This window comes from Hyaena hyaena, unplaced genomic scaffold (genome assembly GCF_003009895.1).
Source record: "Hyaena hyaena isolate Hyena2069 unplaced genomic scaffold, ASM300989v1 scaffold_138, whole genome shotgun sequence".
NCBI classification, from domain to species: domain Eukaryota; kingdom Metazoa; phylum Chordata; class Mammalia; order Carnivora; family Hyaenidae; genus Hyaena; species Hyaena hyaena.
In genome coordinates, this window is record NW_024080770.1 from 2,451,224 (window position 1) to 2,466,560 (window position 15,337).

Below are 15,337 nucleotides of genomic sequence, written 5' to 3' on the forward strand. Positions count from 1 at the left end.
TTTTTTTTTTTTTTTTTTTTTTTTTTTTTTTTTTTTTTTTTTTTTTTTTTTTTTTTTTTTTTTTTTTTTTTTTTTTTTTTTTAGCATTGCCTCATACATCATCTTACAGTCTCATGATGGGAGGACTCGGCGGTGCTAGTTTACAGAAAGCCCAGTCTCTGATTGATTTAGGATCTAGTAGGTATGAAGGCTTAAAACCTCCAGCTTTTTATGCTTTCAATAAGGAGTAGCCCTGAGCTTATCCAGGTTTTACGTTAGAATGGCCAAATGTAAAACGCTTAAGGCAAATTTACTACTTTTAACTCACATAAAATAAGTTATTATTTTTAAAATTGTTAAATGTTTGAAAAAAATGTTCCTTTTAAACTAAAAATGTTCTGCTATATATTCAGTTGTCAAGTTTTTGCCCCCAAACTACATACTTTTCCTTTAAAAATATATGTTTCTCCAAAAGTCTCATAGTCACGATACATTATAATTTTTTTCTTGAGCAAATTCTGCTGATTGAATAGCTTTTAAATTTTAGAAAGCACAAAAGCTTCAGTGTTCATTCATCACCCCTTATGTAGGTCATCAGAATACTCCTTAAGGCAGAGTACCAAAGTGGTTAGCTTTAACTCAGAAGAAGAGTATTGGTTTCCTAGCTTAGACTCCCATTGGATGTGTGTGACCCTCACTGAGCCATAGTTTGCCCATCGAACAGGTGAGGACTGTAATTCCTTCTGAGTTTGTCATGAGGATTAGAAGTAGTATTTATAAAGGCCTTACCACAATACAGGGCCTGGCACGTAATAGGTTCTTGGTATATGGTAGTCTGTAGTTCATATGGTATTTACTTTCCTGAGAATGAGGTTAAATTAAATATTTAAAATACCAAACAAAAGCAGTTACTACTGTACCATAGAAGGTGTGATTCTTAATGTCTCTGCCTTATAAACTTTTACTGAGTATATTTTATGTAGTAACATAAAATTTTTAATAAATTTTGTTCTAGCTCAACTTCCTCAACTGCTTCACTCTCAGGGAACTCGCCCAAGACTGGGACCTCAGAGTGGGCAGTTCCTCAGCCTTCAAGGTTAAAATATCGGCAAAAATTTAATAGTCTTGACAAAAGCATGAGTGGATACCTCTCAGGTAGGTGGCATATAGTGTTTCAGAATGTGAGAGAGTTAAAGTTTTTTATATGAATTTCTACTAAAGAACTCTTACTTGAATTTGTACTTTGTAGCTCACCTAAAATTTTAGCATCCAAAAAATTTAGCAGGCATTTGATAAATACAAATATTTTAAGTTGTGTGAGAGATGAATACAACTCGGTTGATTTCTTCAGAGTTTTTACAATGAAGTTGAGCACACAGGTGTACACCCAACTTTTTGGAAGAAATACCACTCCCTAGAGAAGATGAAGCCTTGTCCTCTAGTGAAAGGAGACCCTTACATGATGGGGAAGAGTGTGTGGGACTTAACCTCAACTTATTTTCCCTGTGCATCCCCTCCCTCATTGGATCTTTCTGTGCTTGCCCTTACTGAAACCTCCTGGGAATGTTGTCTACCCTTTGGTGTTCCAACCCTGTAAGATTTGCCCTTAGGTCACTACAGAATATTTGAGTCCATGCTAGAACATTATCCAAACTTTTCCAATTAAGGGTAGTGAAGGGGATATAAACAGAGGATAATAGGCAAGTAGAGTTCCCACTGTCTAACTTTCCCCCTCTCTCTTAACTCAGCAACTAATCTACAGTTGAGATGGAATAATAAAACAAGTGTTTCTAAAATAATAGAGCTTTAAAGTGCTAGGGAACGTAGAATGGGAGTTAATACTTAAAGAGATCAGATAAAACATCTTGTAGTAAGAGAGCATTTAAGCTCCATCATGAAAGGAAGAGTTAGGGTTTGGGCAGATAAGATTGAAGGTGGTAGCATTTGAGGGTGACAGAGGAGAAATCCTAAGAGCTAGAAGTACATGGCATGGATAGAGAATTTGAAAAGTAGTCTATAGAATAGGAGTATGAGGTTTCAGGGCAGTAGGACAAGGGAGCAAGAAGGCTTTTAAATTGATTGGACCAGCAAATATGTACAGTATTTTCTTTAAGATACATTACTAGGGGCCTGTGGGTGGCTCAGTCAGCTAAGCATCTGACTTCAGCTCAGATCATGATTTCATGGTTCGTAAATGTGAGCCCCACATCAGGCTCTCTCCTTTTAGCACAGAGCCCACTTCAGATCCTCTGTCCCCTTCTCTCTCTGCCCTTCCACTCTCCCTCTCCCAAACAATCAATCAATCGTTTCTTTTTTCAATTTGTTAAAAGTGGAGTAAAAAGACATACAAAAATGTTCATGACAGCTTCACTCAAACATCCAAAAAAGAAACAGCCTAAATATCTATCAACAGGAGAATGGTTAAATAAATCGTAGTATATTTCTGTAACAGAACACACCAAAATAATCTATTGAATGAAAGAAGCCTGGTCCAAAGGGTCCATACTATTTAATCCCAATTATATGAAGCTGAAGAACTGGAAACGTAACTGATGGTGATAGAAATCAGAATGTTAGAGTTACTGTGTTGGGAATGGGCCATGCACAAACCTCCTACAGGTTTGAAAAGTGCTGAAAACTTAAGATTAGTACACTTTCTGTAGTAAAAACATACAGTATAAACAAAGACAGAATATGAAGGTCCATGGGGAGCCGCTGTAACGAATGAGTCCCTACTGTTACTTGCTTGTATATGCCACACTGTATGAAGGTGGTGTATTGGGTTTGCAGAGAATGTTGTTATTCTGAGACCTACAAGAGTATAGTTATATATTCATAGTTAAGGGAAGGATTAAAAACAAAAAAGAATAGTTGTTTCTGGTGTCCTGAAAGAGAGCAGAAGCCCAAGTATATGAGGATGAGGCTGACTTAGACTTACATGTTGTGCTTTGTTCAATGAGTGTAGCATTTGGTGGTCTAATTTTATTCCTCTTGTTCTTCTCTCCCCCTTAAACTCTCATGACTTATTTAAATGAATCCATTGACTCGTAGTTTCTGAGTCCTATAATTTCTGGGCACTCTGTGATGCCCTGGAATACACAGAGGAGGAAGACACTGTCCATACCTTTAAAGACTCCATAATATATACGGGTTACATAATCATAGTATTTGATTAGTGGTTTGAAAGTGCTGTGACCAATATACATGAGAAAGTGACTAATGCTGAAGATAGAGAGTTTCACAGAAGAGATGACATCTGCGCTGTATCTTCAAGGATGAGTAGACCACCAGGTAGAGAAGGGGGGACTAATACTATAGCACAGGAAATAGGATATCCAAAGGTTTGGCGGACCAACAGTGGGCACATTCAAGTGAGCTTTTCTTAGTGAAGTACTCTGATGGCTCTCTGTAACACTTTGTGTTATTCACAATTTGCACACATTTAAGCCTTCTACCAGTATGCTTTTTAACGAATTACATTCCTTGTCTTTTTCCTTCTGTTTGCTCCGTTGCCTCATGCTAAGGGATCTCCTTTCAGTTGTCTTTATTCAAGAGCTGAAACATTAGACCTTTTTTTTCAGGTTTGCAATAGCCTTCCATTTCTTTATTTATTAGAAGAATATTTATTAGAAGAATTCTCTTTTTCATGCAAAGACCTCCTCAGATCTCACTTCCTGTGTGTAATCTACTAAGGAGTAATTAGTTGGATGAGGCCATGAACTATTTCCAGTGGTTTTCCATATGTGATTTTTATTAAATGACCAGGTTTTTTTCTTAAAGACTGAAAAATATTTTAAAGTTATGTTATGTAAACATCCTGTTGTATGTTATAATTTACGGTGTATTTGTGTCTGTTCCACATAGTATATGTCGCTTTGATTACCGAGACCTCATGTCTGAAGCTCAGTGAAACAATGTGTTAGCAGCATTCATGCTGGCTCTTTAGTAGGACCTGTTGCTGAGGAGGAGTTGGCGGATGTATCGTCTTCTGTGCAGAGTTGTTTGGGTGGGTCTCAACTCAGGCTGAGCCCTGAGTAAGGCCTGACTCTTCAGTACTCATGGCTCAGTCAGCTGCCTGGAAATGGGCAGTGCGGCACCTGCTTTACTGACTAGATGACCTTCCCTAGAGACACCAGGTGATTTTATCCATGGTTAGGAAGGCACAGAATTGCCCACCAGGAGTGAATACTGTGAATCAGATGAGAACTTTGTGTTCTGAATAGATTCCTGAGATTCCCGTGTGACCATTATCCCAACATGAAAATGCAGACCAGGAAGTCTGTTACATATTTTTGAGCACTGAGGCAGAGAAAAGAAGTGGGAACAGTTTACTACGTATAGTAAGCATTCAGTGAACGCTAATTGCTATTACTCTCATACCCTATCCCATAAGTCCTTACTGCACCTTAGGGTACTTTGGATTACAACTTTATTCATTACTTTAGCAAATATTAAGTGTTTTTGTACCTGGTACTGGACATAATATGTTAGTGAATAAAGCAGTCAAGGTTTTTGTCTCCATAGAACTTAGCATGATAGTGGAAATAGGCAATAAACAGGTAAACAGGAAGATAAATGTTACATTACAGTTTGTGATATGAGCCATGAAGGAAACCAGCAGAAGTGTATTGGATGATAGGATGAACAGAGACGGCCTTTCTGAAAAGGTGACATTAAATTGGGACTTACAATGTGAGAGGGACCCAGACATGCAGTGATGTTAAAGTGTAGAACTTGAAGTTGGCTGTAGGTGTACATGAGAGGGAGGGGTGACTTTCTGGTTTCTGGCTTGAGCCACTGGATGGGCAGTGATGCCACCTAGAGAAAAGGGCAGACTGAGAGTGAATGGTTTGGGCGATAGTTAGGAAGTGGGGTGTGAATGGGGATTGAGAGAGTTGTTTTATATGTATTTGGTTTGAGATACCTGTGAAATACTTAGGTAGGTTTTTCAGAGGTTTGGGCTGGGGTGTACATTTGCAGATCATCAGCCCCAAGGTGCTATTTAAAGTCACAGGAAGTTCACAGATGTGAACACACAGAGAACAGAGTGCCCAGAACAGAGCCTTGGGGAATGCCAGCATTTACAGGTCATTTGGAAGAGGAAGAGTAGAGACAGAAAAAAGATCAGAGAGAGAAGACAAAATCTGAAAACACTGTGAAGACACAAAAGCTGTGCTTGGGGCTGCATGGGAGCACAAGGAAGCCAGAGAGCTTGGCCTCCAGTACTTTGTGTGCAAACGCTCGGTCCATCATGTTGGTCAGTGGCATGGACTGTTATTTTCTAAAAGGACATGGTGGAGTACTTGAGTTACGAATTCTAGATTTTAAATTCCTTGGGGCAATGGCTGTGTTTTGATTGGTACTGAATGCTCAGTACCTGCATGTGGTAAAAGCTTTCCAGTGGTCAAAGTTCCCAGGGTGGCAGCAGTGTTATTTTGTAGATATAGCTATTTAGGTGCACATGACTTTAAAGAAACTAAAGAATTTCCTTTCTTCCTTTTTTTTGGCTTCCCTATTCAATCAGGTTTTCAAGCTAGAAATGCACTTCTTCAGTCAAATCTTTCTCAAACTCAGCTAGCTACTATTTGGTGAGTTTATCCATTAATTACAAATTTCAACTATACATCCTCTATTATAAGAAAGATCCTGTTTCTGAAAACATTTATGACTCAGAGATGTTCCGTAAGAGCAGCCAGTTGAAGGTTAATGCAATGTTGAAACACAGTAAAATTGTACAAAATGTTATTCTTGAAAATTTGGTGTTTAATTATTTTGCAGATAAGTTGGTTTGCTTTTTCATAATGATGTCTGTGGAGAATTTGAGAGTACCTCATTTTTAATTTAGAGCTGACTGATATGATAAGTGAATTATCCATGAAACAAGACAAGCCACATTTTCAGAAGGAATGTTTTCCTTTTCCGTTTTAAACTTTCTCCCCTCTCTTGTACAGTAGGACAGTTAAGGGTAAAAATAAGCTCGCTTTTCTATATATATTTACATTTCCCTAAAATATGTTAATCCAACTGTTTTGCTATCATTTTTCTTGTTTTAAAAATAGAATCTTGAACTCTTTTGAAAATACTTTAAATAGACTCTGTTTCTAAGCTGTGATCGTTCACATTTGCTTTAGGACCCTGGCTGACATTGATGGCGATGGACAGCTGAAAGCTGAAGAGTTCATCCTTGCGATGCATCTCACCGACATGGCCAAAGCAGGACAGCCCTTGCCACTGACGTTGCCTCCTGAACTTGTCCCTCCATCTTTCAGGTGGGCGCCTCTGGAAGGAAGAGGCATGGTTTTGATTCCTGGGGACAGACATGATTACTACATAGTGATTTCCCAAGGCCTCTGCTCTAGTTTAATGGGAAGGTAAACATTTACACTGGTATTTGATTTTGCTATTTAATGAGTTATGCCAAGAAGGAGTAGAAATAGGTGTGTTTCCACCATACTGTACATAAGGAAACTGATGACTTAAAGAGATTAAAAATAAAATTTGCTCACGGATAGCAATCAGCTGAATTGTGGTGGGAATCCAGATCTCTGGCTGGACAGTCCATATCCTGCTGTGCATTGTAACTACAGACCATAGTGCACTCTAAATGTCTCTGGTGCTGTATTCTAACTGTTAAGTAGCTCTAGTCGTTGGTAGTATAGCTGTATATATAGTCCTGTCTAGAATTTCCCAGACTTCATGATGCTAAATATGTTTGTTTGCTTTTCTTAGAGGAGGAAAGCAAATTGATTCTATTAATGGAACTCTGCCTTCATATCAGAAAATGCAAGAAGAGGAACCTCAGAAAAAATTACCAGGTAACATTGTTTAAGTTGTCTATTTATAGTGGGTTCTCTTAAATTTTACCTTGAGATGTAAATGAGTTTTTAGAATTTTTACACTCTTTCTCTTTTTTTTTTTTTTTTTTTTAAATGTTTCTTTATTTTGAGAGAGAGAGAGCCAGCTCAGGGGAGGGGCAGAGAGAGCGGGAGACACAGAATCCAAAGCAGGCTCCAGGCTCTGAGCTATCAGAACAGAGCCAGACTCTGGGCTCAAACTCACGAACCATGAGATCATGACCTGAGCCTAAGTCAGACACCCAAGTGACTAAGCCACCCAAGCGCCCCTAGAATTTTTATATTCTTAATATTTTATATACCATAAGAGAAAACTATTCGATGAATGGGTTGGAATCTGACATCAAAAAATTAAGATAGTCAAAAATGAGAAGAAATTTATTTAGGAAGAAAGTATGCACATTTGGCAAGAGTTTGTGTGTTTGATATCCTAGTTAAAATGTTTCTCTCACTTTAGGAAAAATCACGGTAGCAGGTGATGTGATAAAATCTTCATCTATAAAGAACAGTTTAAATATTGGTTGAAAAAGTACATATGTAGATGTTTCAAAGTATTAAAAAGTTAGTGAAATATATGAAATAAATATATAGCCATCCAGCTATGCTTGTCCTTGAAGAAAATGCTAAGAAAAAAGTTGGAAAATGGTTTTATTAGCAAGAATTTCTCTCTCAGATGAATTCAAACTTAGAAATTTGTTTTCCAAAAGTGAGTACTCTTAGACGAAAGTAAATATTTTACTATTTATATTTGAGTTAAAATTATCCTTAGGAGAAGGATCCTCAGAGTAATAGCACTCAGATGATCACAAGGCATGAGTGTGTTGAAACTGGAGTCCACATTCTTGGGCTCTTCATGGGAGAGTGCTTACTGTATACCTTGTTTAGTTACTTTCGAGGACAAGCGGAAGGCCAACTACGAGCGGGGGAACGTGGAACTGGAGAAACGGCGCCAAGCCCTGATGGAGCAGCAGCAGAGGGAGGCAGAACGAAAAGCCCAGAAAGAAAAGGAAGAGTGGGAGCGAAAACAGAGAGAATTACAGGAGCAAGAATGGAAGAAACAACTTGAATTAGAAAAACGCTTGGAGAAGCAGAGAGAATTGGAGAGACAGCGGGAGGAAGAAAGGAGAAAAGAGATAGAAAGACGAGAGGTTATTTTTAAGTTACTTTATTTCCTAAGAAAATGATTATATTTAATACGTGGATACATCTTATTTGTTTTTTTCTAAATGGCTATTTTTGTTGTGCCTTTTTCTCTGCATCATTCATTCTTACCTATTCTCTCCAATTCTGAACCTTCCTTCCCTTCTGGAGTGGAAGAGGGCCTTTGCTTGTGAAGAGTTTTCAGGGCCAGTAACTGATTGAAAAGGTGGTGTTTCTGCAGGTCAGGGAGGATTTCCAACTCAAAGAAGGATCGAGTACAAAGCTGAGTTGAGTGAGGAGCTGAAGCTAGTGAGCCAGAGGAAGGAGTCCGTCCAGGCAGGTCATTGAACAGAAGTAAGCTTTGGATCCAGAGTGAGAGGCCACAGAACTGGAGCCACAGAAGGCTGAGGTTGGGGAGCTGAAGGTCTGGAGGAAAAGCACGAGGGTGGGCTTGCGCAGGTCCGAGGGATAAATGTGACGTATGCGTCCCTAGGAGGACTGGCTTTGTTTTAAGGGCTTAGGATGGAGCACAGTAAATCATAGTGATACTGAAGGATTTTTCTTCCCTGATACCAGACTACAGGTGCAATTATTTCTATTGACATTTATGTTTATGAAATTGTCCTTTTGTTTAAGCAGAAAGTAACTACCAACAAAAAGATGGTCCCAGGAAACAATCAAAAAGTCTGATGGGTGATGTCACTTTTGTGGAAGTCTGTAGGCTAGGCCTGCTGATACAACTAGGTTTGCCCAGTTACTCTTGGGCCCTGAAGCCCACTGAGTGCCAAGCGCTGCTTTGCCTTTATCTTTGTCATCCCATCAGTTTTTGAATGATGCAAAACTGCTAATTTAAAAATCAAACTTAATTCATTATTTTCAGGCAGCAAAACAGGAACTTGAAAGACAACGTCGTTTAGAATGGGAGAGGATTCGTCGCCAGGAGCTTCTCAATCAAAGGAATAGAGAACAGGAAGAAATTGTCAGGTTAAACTCTAAAAAGAAGAGTCTTCATCTTGAGTTGGAAGCACTGGTATGGCTGAAGTTTAAGTGAAATTTCCCTGTTTGGTGCTAGAGTTACTTGTTGAAAAATGTCATTGTTTTTTAAATCTACTTCATGAATACACGGGGTTTTCACGTGATTCTGTCATCATGTTTTCATGTGTGCTTAACAGTTGGGACAGTCTAGTTTACTAAAACAGGGTGGTGACCCAGAATGCTGGAAGTTACATTGTGTCTCTGTTCAGAAGCTGGCAAACCACATATTCCTGGGCAAGACCTTTCCCTTCTGTGTGCTTCACTTTGCCCACCTATAAAATAAAAGGTTGTGCTAGTTCAGTAATTTTCACTTTTCAAATTGGTGTCTGGAAGAAGGTCTCCAGTGGGGTGACCAGCAGTGGGAGAGGGGAGGCCAAGGCACTCCCCAGTGCTTGCCACAGTGCACAGCAGAGAAGCTCCACACTTACCTGCTTTACTTTTATTGGAGCTTTATCTGAGTTTTGCTTGGATAAAAGGATTCTACTGCTAAAAAGACAGAATGATTTGAAATTCGTGATCTAAATGATCTCAGGATTCCTTCCAGTTCTGTAGGACTGTGGTTCTTACCACATGCTTACCAATTTTTACACATCAGCTCTCAGAGGGTCGAGTTGTTTAAAAGACATTGTTGCAAATGAAAGGAAGGTATAAAGGGTCTAGGGAAAGTGTACTCTTCTACTACAACCCTAGAATCCATAATCCTGACCTGATAATATAATAAGGTTTTGCAAAAATGCATGTGTAGCCTTGTTGTAGAGCCAAATATAGGTCTTGTTTAGTTGGAGTCTCACATTTTATTTGGTTGATGACTTGAAATTAAAATTTTTAAGAATCGCAATATTTGTAATCAAAAAGTTACTTCAGATGGATAGGAAAGCATATAACAGTTATTAATCCTGCCATAGTATTACAAAACAATCCTAAAAAATGTTAACTTCTTCAACTTTTATTTTGAGTATATATTTTTCTTTAAAAATATAATGGAGGAAGGGGCACCTGAGTGGCTCAGTCGGTTAAGCGTCCCATCTTTGGCTCAGGTCATGATCTCACGGTTCACGGGTTCAAGCCCGGCATCAGGCTCTGTGCTGAACAGCTTGGAGCCTGGAGCCTGCTTCAGATTCTCTGTCTCCCTTCCTCTCTGCCCTTTCCCCTCTCCTACTCTTTGTTTCTCTGTGTCAAAAAATTTTTTTAATATATAATGAGAGGAAATCTTAAGATTGATGATTTTTCCCTCAGGAACATGGATTATATGCCAGGAAGTAGCATAGATTAATGTGCAGGGTCTGGAAGGTCCAGAGCCTATACTTATACATGCTGAAGATATAACACTATTATATATAACACGAACTCTAGTGTAGACATAGCAAATTCCTTTTATATGTATTTCTCAAATATGAAACATACTTTTCAGCAAAAACTTTATCCCTGATTTTTAAGTCTCATTTCTCCTCCTCACCCTACTGTTTGCTAGGGCTGCCATAACAAAATGCCACAGACTGGGTGGGTGAAACAGCAGAAATTAATTTTCTCACAGTTGGAGGCTGAAGTCCAAGATCAAGATGTCGGCATGTTGGTTACTTCTGAGACCCTTCTCCTTGGCTCGAAGATGGCTGGCCTCTTGCTGTGTCCTCACATGGCTTTTCCTCTGCCTGCGCATCTCTGGTGTCTGTTTTGTGTCCAAGTTTTCTAGCCTCATAAGTCAGATTAGATTAGGACCCATCTGTATATGACCTCATTTAACCTTATGATCTGTTTAAAGACCCTGTCTCCAAAAACAGTCACATTCTGAGGTCCTGGCATTTAGAACTTCAACATATACATTTTGGGGGGGATACACTTCAACCCATAACACTTCACCCTTCTCTCTAGCCTCCACTGAGAATCTCTGCTGTTGTTGCTTTTTTCCCCCTGTTTCTCTGAAGAAGAAAGAAGGAATATTGGGTATGGGAGAAGAAAATTGTGGCCAAAAAGGCCCTGCCGGACTCTTGTTTAATTCGAGGAAATTAGATGGCAGTGTGGAGGGTAGAAATAAAAGCTCAGAGAAGGTAATGATAAAAGTCACATGTAGATGTTTATTTTTCATTATTCTTTGAAATTGTCTCTATTTTAATATAAATTAATGCCTAAATGCTGAATTCAGAAAAAATTCAGTGTGTTATGTTTGTGCTTGCTCATCTTAACATACAGGCCCTTCTTATGCTCTGAGAATGGTACATTTTCTGCTAATAATTCTGTCTGGAGTTAACAGATATAACTCTAGGACACATTATACTTTGTTTTTGTAGGATTTTTTTTTTTTTTTTTTTTTTGGTAGGCTCTGTGCCCAACATCAGCCTCAAACTCACGACCCTGAGAGCAAGAGTTGCATGCTCCTGTACACCAACAGTGAAGCAACAGAAAGAGAAATCAAGGAATCAATCTCATTTACAATTGTACAAAACCCATAAAATATCTAGGAATAAATCTAACCAAAGAGGTGAAAAATGTATACACTGAAAACTATAGAAAGTGTTATGAAAGAAACTGAAGAAGAAACAAAAAAATGGAAAAACATTCCATGCTCATGGATAGGAAGAACAAATACTGTTAAAATCTCATTACTACCCAAAGCAATCTACATATTCAGTGCATTACCTATCAAAATAACACCAGCATTCTTCACAGAGCTAGAACAAATAATCCTAAAATTTGTATGGAACCAGAAAAGACCCTGAATAGCCAAAGCAATCTTGAAAAAGAAAACCAAAGCAGGAGGCATCACAATCCCGGACTTCAAGCTGTATTACAAAGCCGTGATCATCAAGACAGTATGGTACCGGCAGAAGAACAGACACTTAGATCAATGGAACGGAATAGAGAACCCAGAAATGGACCCACAAACTTATAGCCAACTAATCTTTGACAAAGCAGGAAAGAACATCTGGAGGAATAAAGACAGTCTCTTCAGAAAGTGGTGCTGGGAAAACTGGACAGCAACATGCAGAAAAATGAACCAAGACCACTTTCTTACACCATACACAAAAATAAACTCAAAATGGATGAAAGACCTAAACATAAGATAGGAAGCAATCAAAATTCCTGAGGAGAAAGTAGGCAAAAGCTTCTTTGATCTTGACCACAGCAACTACTTACTTAGCACTTTTCAGAGGCAAGGGAAACAAAAGCAAAAATGAACTATTGGGATCTCATCACAATAAAAAGGTTCTGCACAGGAAGCTATCAGCAAAATGAAAAGGCAACCAATGAAATGGGAGAAGATATTTGCAAATGACATATCAGATAAAGGGTTAGTATCCAAAATCTATAAATAACTTATCAAACTCAACACCCAAAAAATAAATAATCCAGTGAAGAAATGGGCAAAAGACATGAATAGACACTTCTTCAAAGAAGACATCCAGACAGCCAACTGACACATGAAAAAATGCTCAACATCTCTCATCAGGGAAATACAAACCAAAACCACAGTGAGATACCACCTCACACCTGTCAGAATGGCTAACAGTAACAACTCGGCAACGACAGATGTTGACAAGGATGCGAAGAAAGAGGATCTCTTGCACTGCTGGTGGAAATGCAAACTGGTGTAGCCACTCTGGAAAACAGTATGGAGGTTCCTCAAAAAATTAAAAATAGATCTCCCCTATGACCCAGCAGTTGCACTACTAGGTATTTATCCAAGGGATACAGGTATGCTGTTTTGAAGGGGCACATGCACCCCAGTGTTTATAGCAGCACTATCAACAATAGCCAAAGTATGGAAAGAGCCCAAATTTCCATCAGTGGATGAGTGGATAAAGATGTGGTATATATGTACAATGGAGTATTACTCAGCAATCAAAAAAGAAAATGTAATCTTGCTATTTGCAACTACATGGATGGAATAGAGGGTATTATGCTAAGCGAAATTAGAGAAAGACCAATACCATATGACTTCACTCATATGAGGACTTTAAGACACAGAACAGATGAACACAAGGGAAGGGAAGCAAAATAATATGAAAACAGGGAGGGGGACAAAACATAAGAGACTCTTAAATATGAAGAACAAAACAGAGGGTTATTGGAGGGATGGGGGGGAGATGGGCTAAATAGATAAGGGGCATTAAGGAATCTACTTATGAAATCATTGTTGCACTATATGCTAACTAACTTGGATGTAAATTAAAAATAAATAAATAAAATATTTTTAAAAAAGAGTTGCATGCTTTATTCACTGAGCCAGCCAGGCATCCCCCATTTAGTTTTAGATATTTATCTAGACTGAGTATAAATGATAAAAGACATTTAAAAGTTTAAATAAGAGTATGATTCTCCTGATAAGAGTATTTCCTATTAGCATTTTATGTTACTGTGTATTTATATGTTCTTCCTATAGAATGGCAAACATCAGCAGATCTCAGGCAGACTTCAGGATGTCCGACTCCGAAAACAAACTCAAAAGACTGAGCTGGAAGTTCTAGATAAACAGTGTGACCTAGAAATTATGGAAATCAGGCAACTCCAACAGGAACTTCAGGTTAGTCCTTTGCTGCTGAATTGTCCATAAATATGAGCAGTCATTAATAATTCTTCCTAATAGAATAGTTTTTGCTTTTGGGGTGATGAACCCTTCTAAGTCTCTGATGGACTTCATTCCTAGGAGGATATAAATATACACCATCTTGAGTGTTATGTGGAAACTAATTTGACAATAAACTATTTGTAAAAAAAAATATATATATATATACACCATCTTGTTTATTGTATCAGGAAGCTCACATGCCCCGAAAACTACTAGACATCTGGTTAAATTTTTATCCAAATATTTTAATATTTGTACATAAAGGGATGTGTATCACTTTGAGTTTTAAGTCTTTAATAAATATATAAATATACCTACATTAAACTAAGTTTGTTGTTGCTCTTTTAGGAAATTTTGACTTAACATTTTTCTTTTCAGAGTTGTGGTAAGAGTGTTAAATGTGTGTGTCCCTCAGGGACCTAGTAATCTCTTCTTTACCTGTGCAGTAGGGTCTAGTTTAGATATTATGGGGACTCTGGAACCATTCTGTTCCATTCTTTAGAGTCGTCTTACCAAAATTACTGTTTCTGTATGGACTAGCAGTTAACAAAGTCTTCTTACAGTATCACAGCAGGTACAGACAGGCCACATAACATTTCCTGTCTGATTTAAACCTGCTTCCCTAGTTATTCCTGAGTTTTTAGTTTCTCTTTGGTATTCATTCTGGAGTGTCATGACCTGCTTACAAATACCATTTAGTGCAGATACCAAAGGCACCTCTTAGCTTGTACCTGCCGTCACCCATCAGTATGCTGAAAATTGTAAGACTTTCAGACACACCCCATTCCTCACCACCTTTTCTTTCCAACCGATCATTCATAAATCGGGATTTATGTTTAAATAGTTGTATTTTAAATCACACATAATTCCATTCTAGTTTATTCATAAATTATAAGCAGTCTTTTATAGCTACGTATTATTCCTATACTAAGTTTTAAGAGTGGCTAAGTCATGTTTTTAAGTTTCCAAAAAATTTTGAGACATGACAGAGTTTTAATCAGGCTCTACTTTTTCTTTTTATAAGGATTATCAAAATAAACTTATCTATTTGGTACCGGAGAAACAATTATTAAATGAAAGAATTAAGAACATGCAGCTTGGTAACACACCTGGTAAGTCTCTAAGGTTTGTTTTGCCTCTTCCATTCTTCTCTGCATGACATGCCATTTGTACTCTGTTACTTTTTAAAATAGCATTATTCTCTTATAAATAACATTTTTGTGTATAGTTAAAATTTTTAAAATAATGTGAAAAAAAGTCACAGATGTCAGCATTTTTACCAATAAATAAATAAAAATGAAATAAGTAATCATTGTGGTCTGCCTTCCTATCTTGATAACATCTTGTGTATATGTTTCAAATAAATATCAAATAAAATGTTAGACTACAGTTAAATAAGATCTGGGTTTGGCTCTGACACAAGATTTTATGTGCAAAATCCTACCCTCATTGTAAAAATAACTGTTCAAGAGAAGACTCTGCCATGAGATTCTGGGTGATAGTATACAGCAGTGATGGGCCTTAACAGAATGGTCTGCCCCTCCCAGACCTTTTTTTATCACCTGAAAGAATTTTACAAACTTGGCCTCTGACATCTTTGGAATAAAATATTCCAAGATACTTTGTGGGAAAGTAAAATTTTCCTGATCCAAGTCCAAAACAGAATATTGAAAAAAACACCTCTATGTCAGATAGCATGCCGATAATAATGTAGCAGAAGAAAGGTTTATTTAAAGAAAAGTAAATCTGCAAGTACCGTGTTAGA

The 15,337-nt window shown here is 37.8% G+C and overlaps 1 protein-coding gene across 1 annotated transcript in view; it reads left to right on the forward strand.

The window, feature by feature from the left end:
• ITSN2 (intersectin 2) overlaps window positions 1–15,337 on the forward strand; it is a 111,845-nt gene that overhangs the window by 13,741 nt on the left and 82,767 nt on the right. The window contains exons 5-13 of the mRNA XM_039238333.1: window positions 76–181; window positions 995–1,134; window positions 5,504–5,567; window positions 6,111–6,248; window positions 6,709–6,794; window positions 7,719–7,981; window positions 8,854–9,003; window positions 13,387–13,527; window positions 14,597–14,684. Coding sequence (XP_039094264.1) covers window positions 76–181; window positions 995–1,134; window positions 5,504–5,567; window positions 6,111–6,248; window positions 6,709–6,794; window positions 7,719–7,981; window positions 8,854–9,003; window positions 13,387–13,527; window positions 14,597–14,684 — 1,176 coding nt within the window. The remainder of the gene's footprint in view (window positions 1–75; window positions 182–994; window positions 1,135–5,503; window positions 5,568–6,110; window positions 6,249–6,708; window positions 6,795–7,718; window positions 7,982–8,853; window positions 9,004–13,386; window positions 13,528–14,596; window positions 14,685–15,337) is intronic.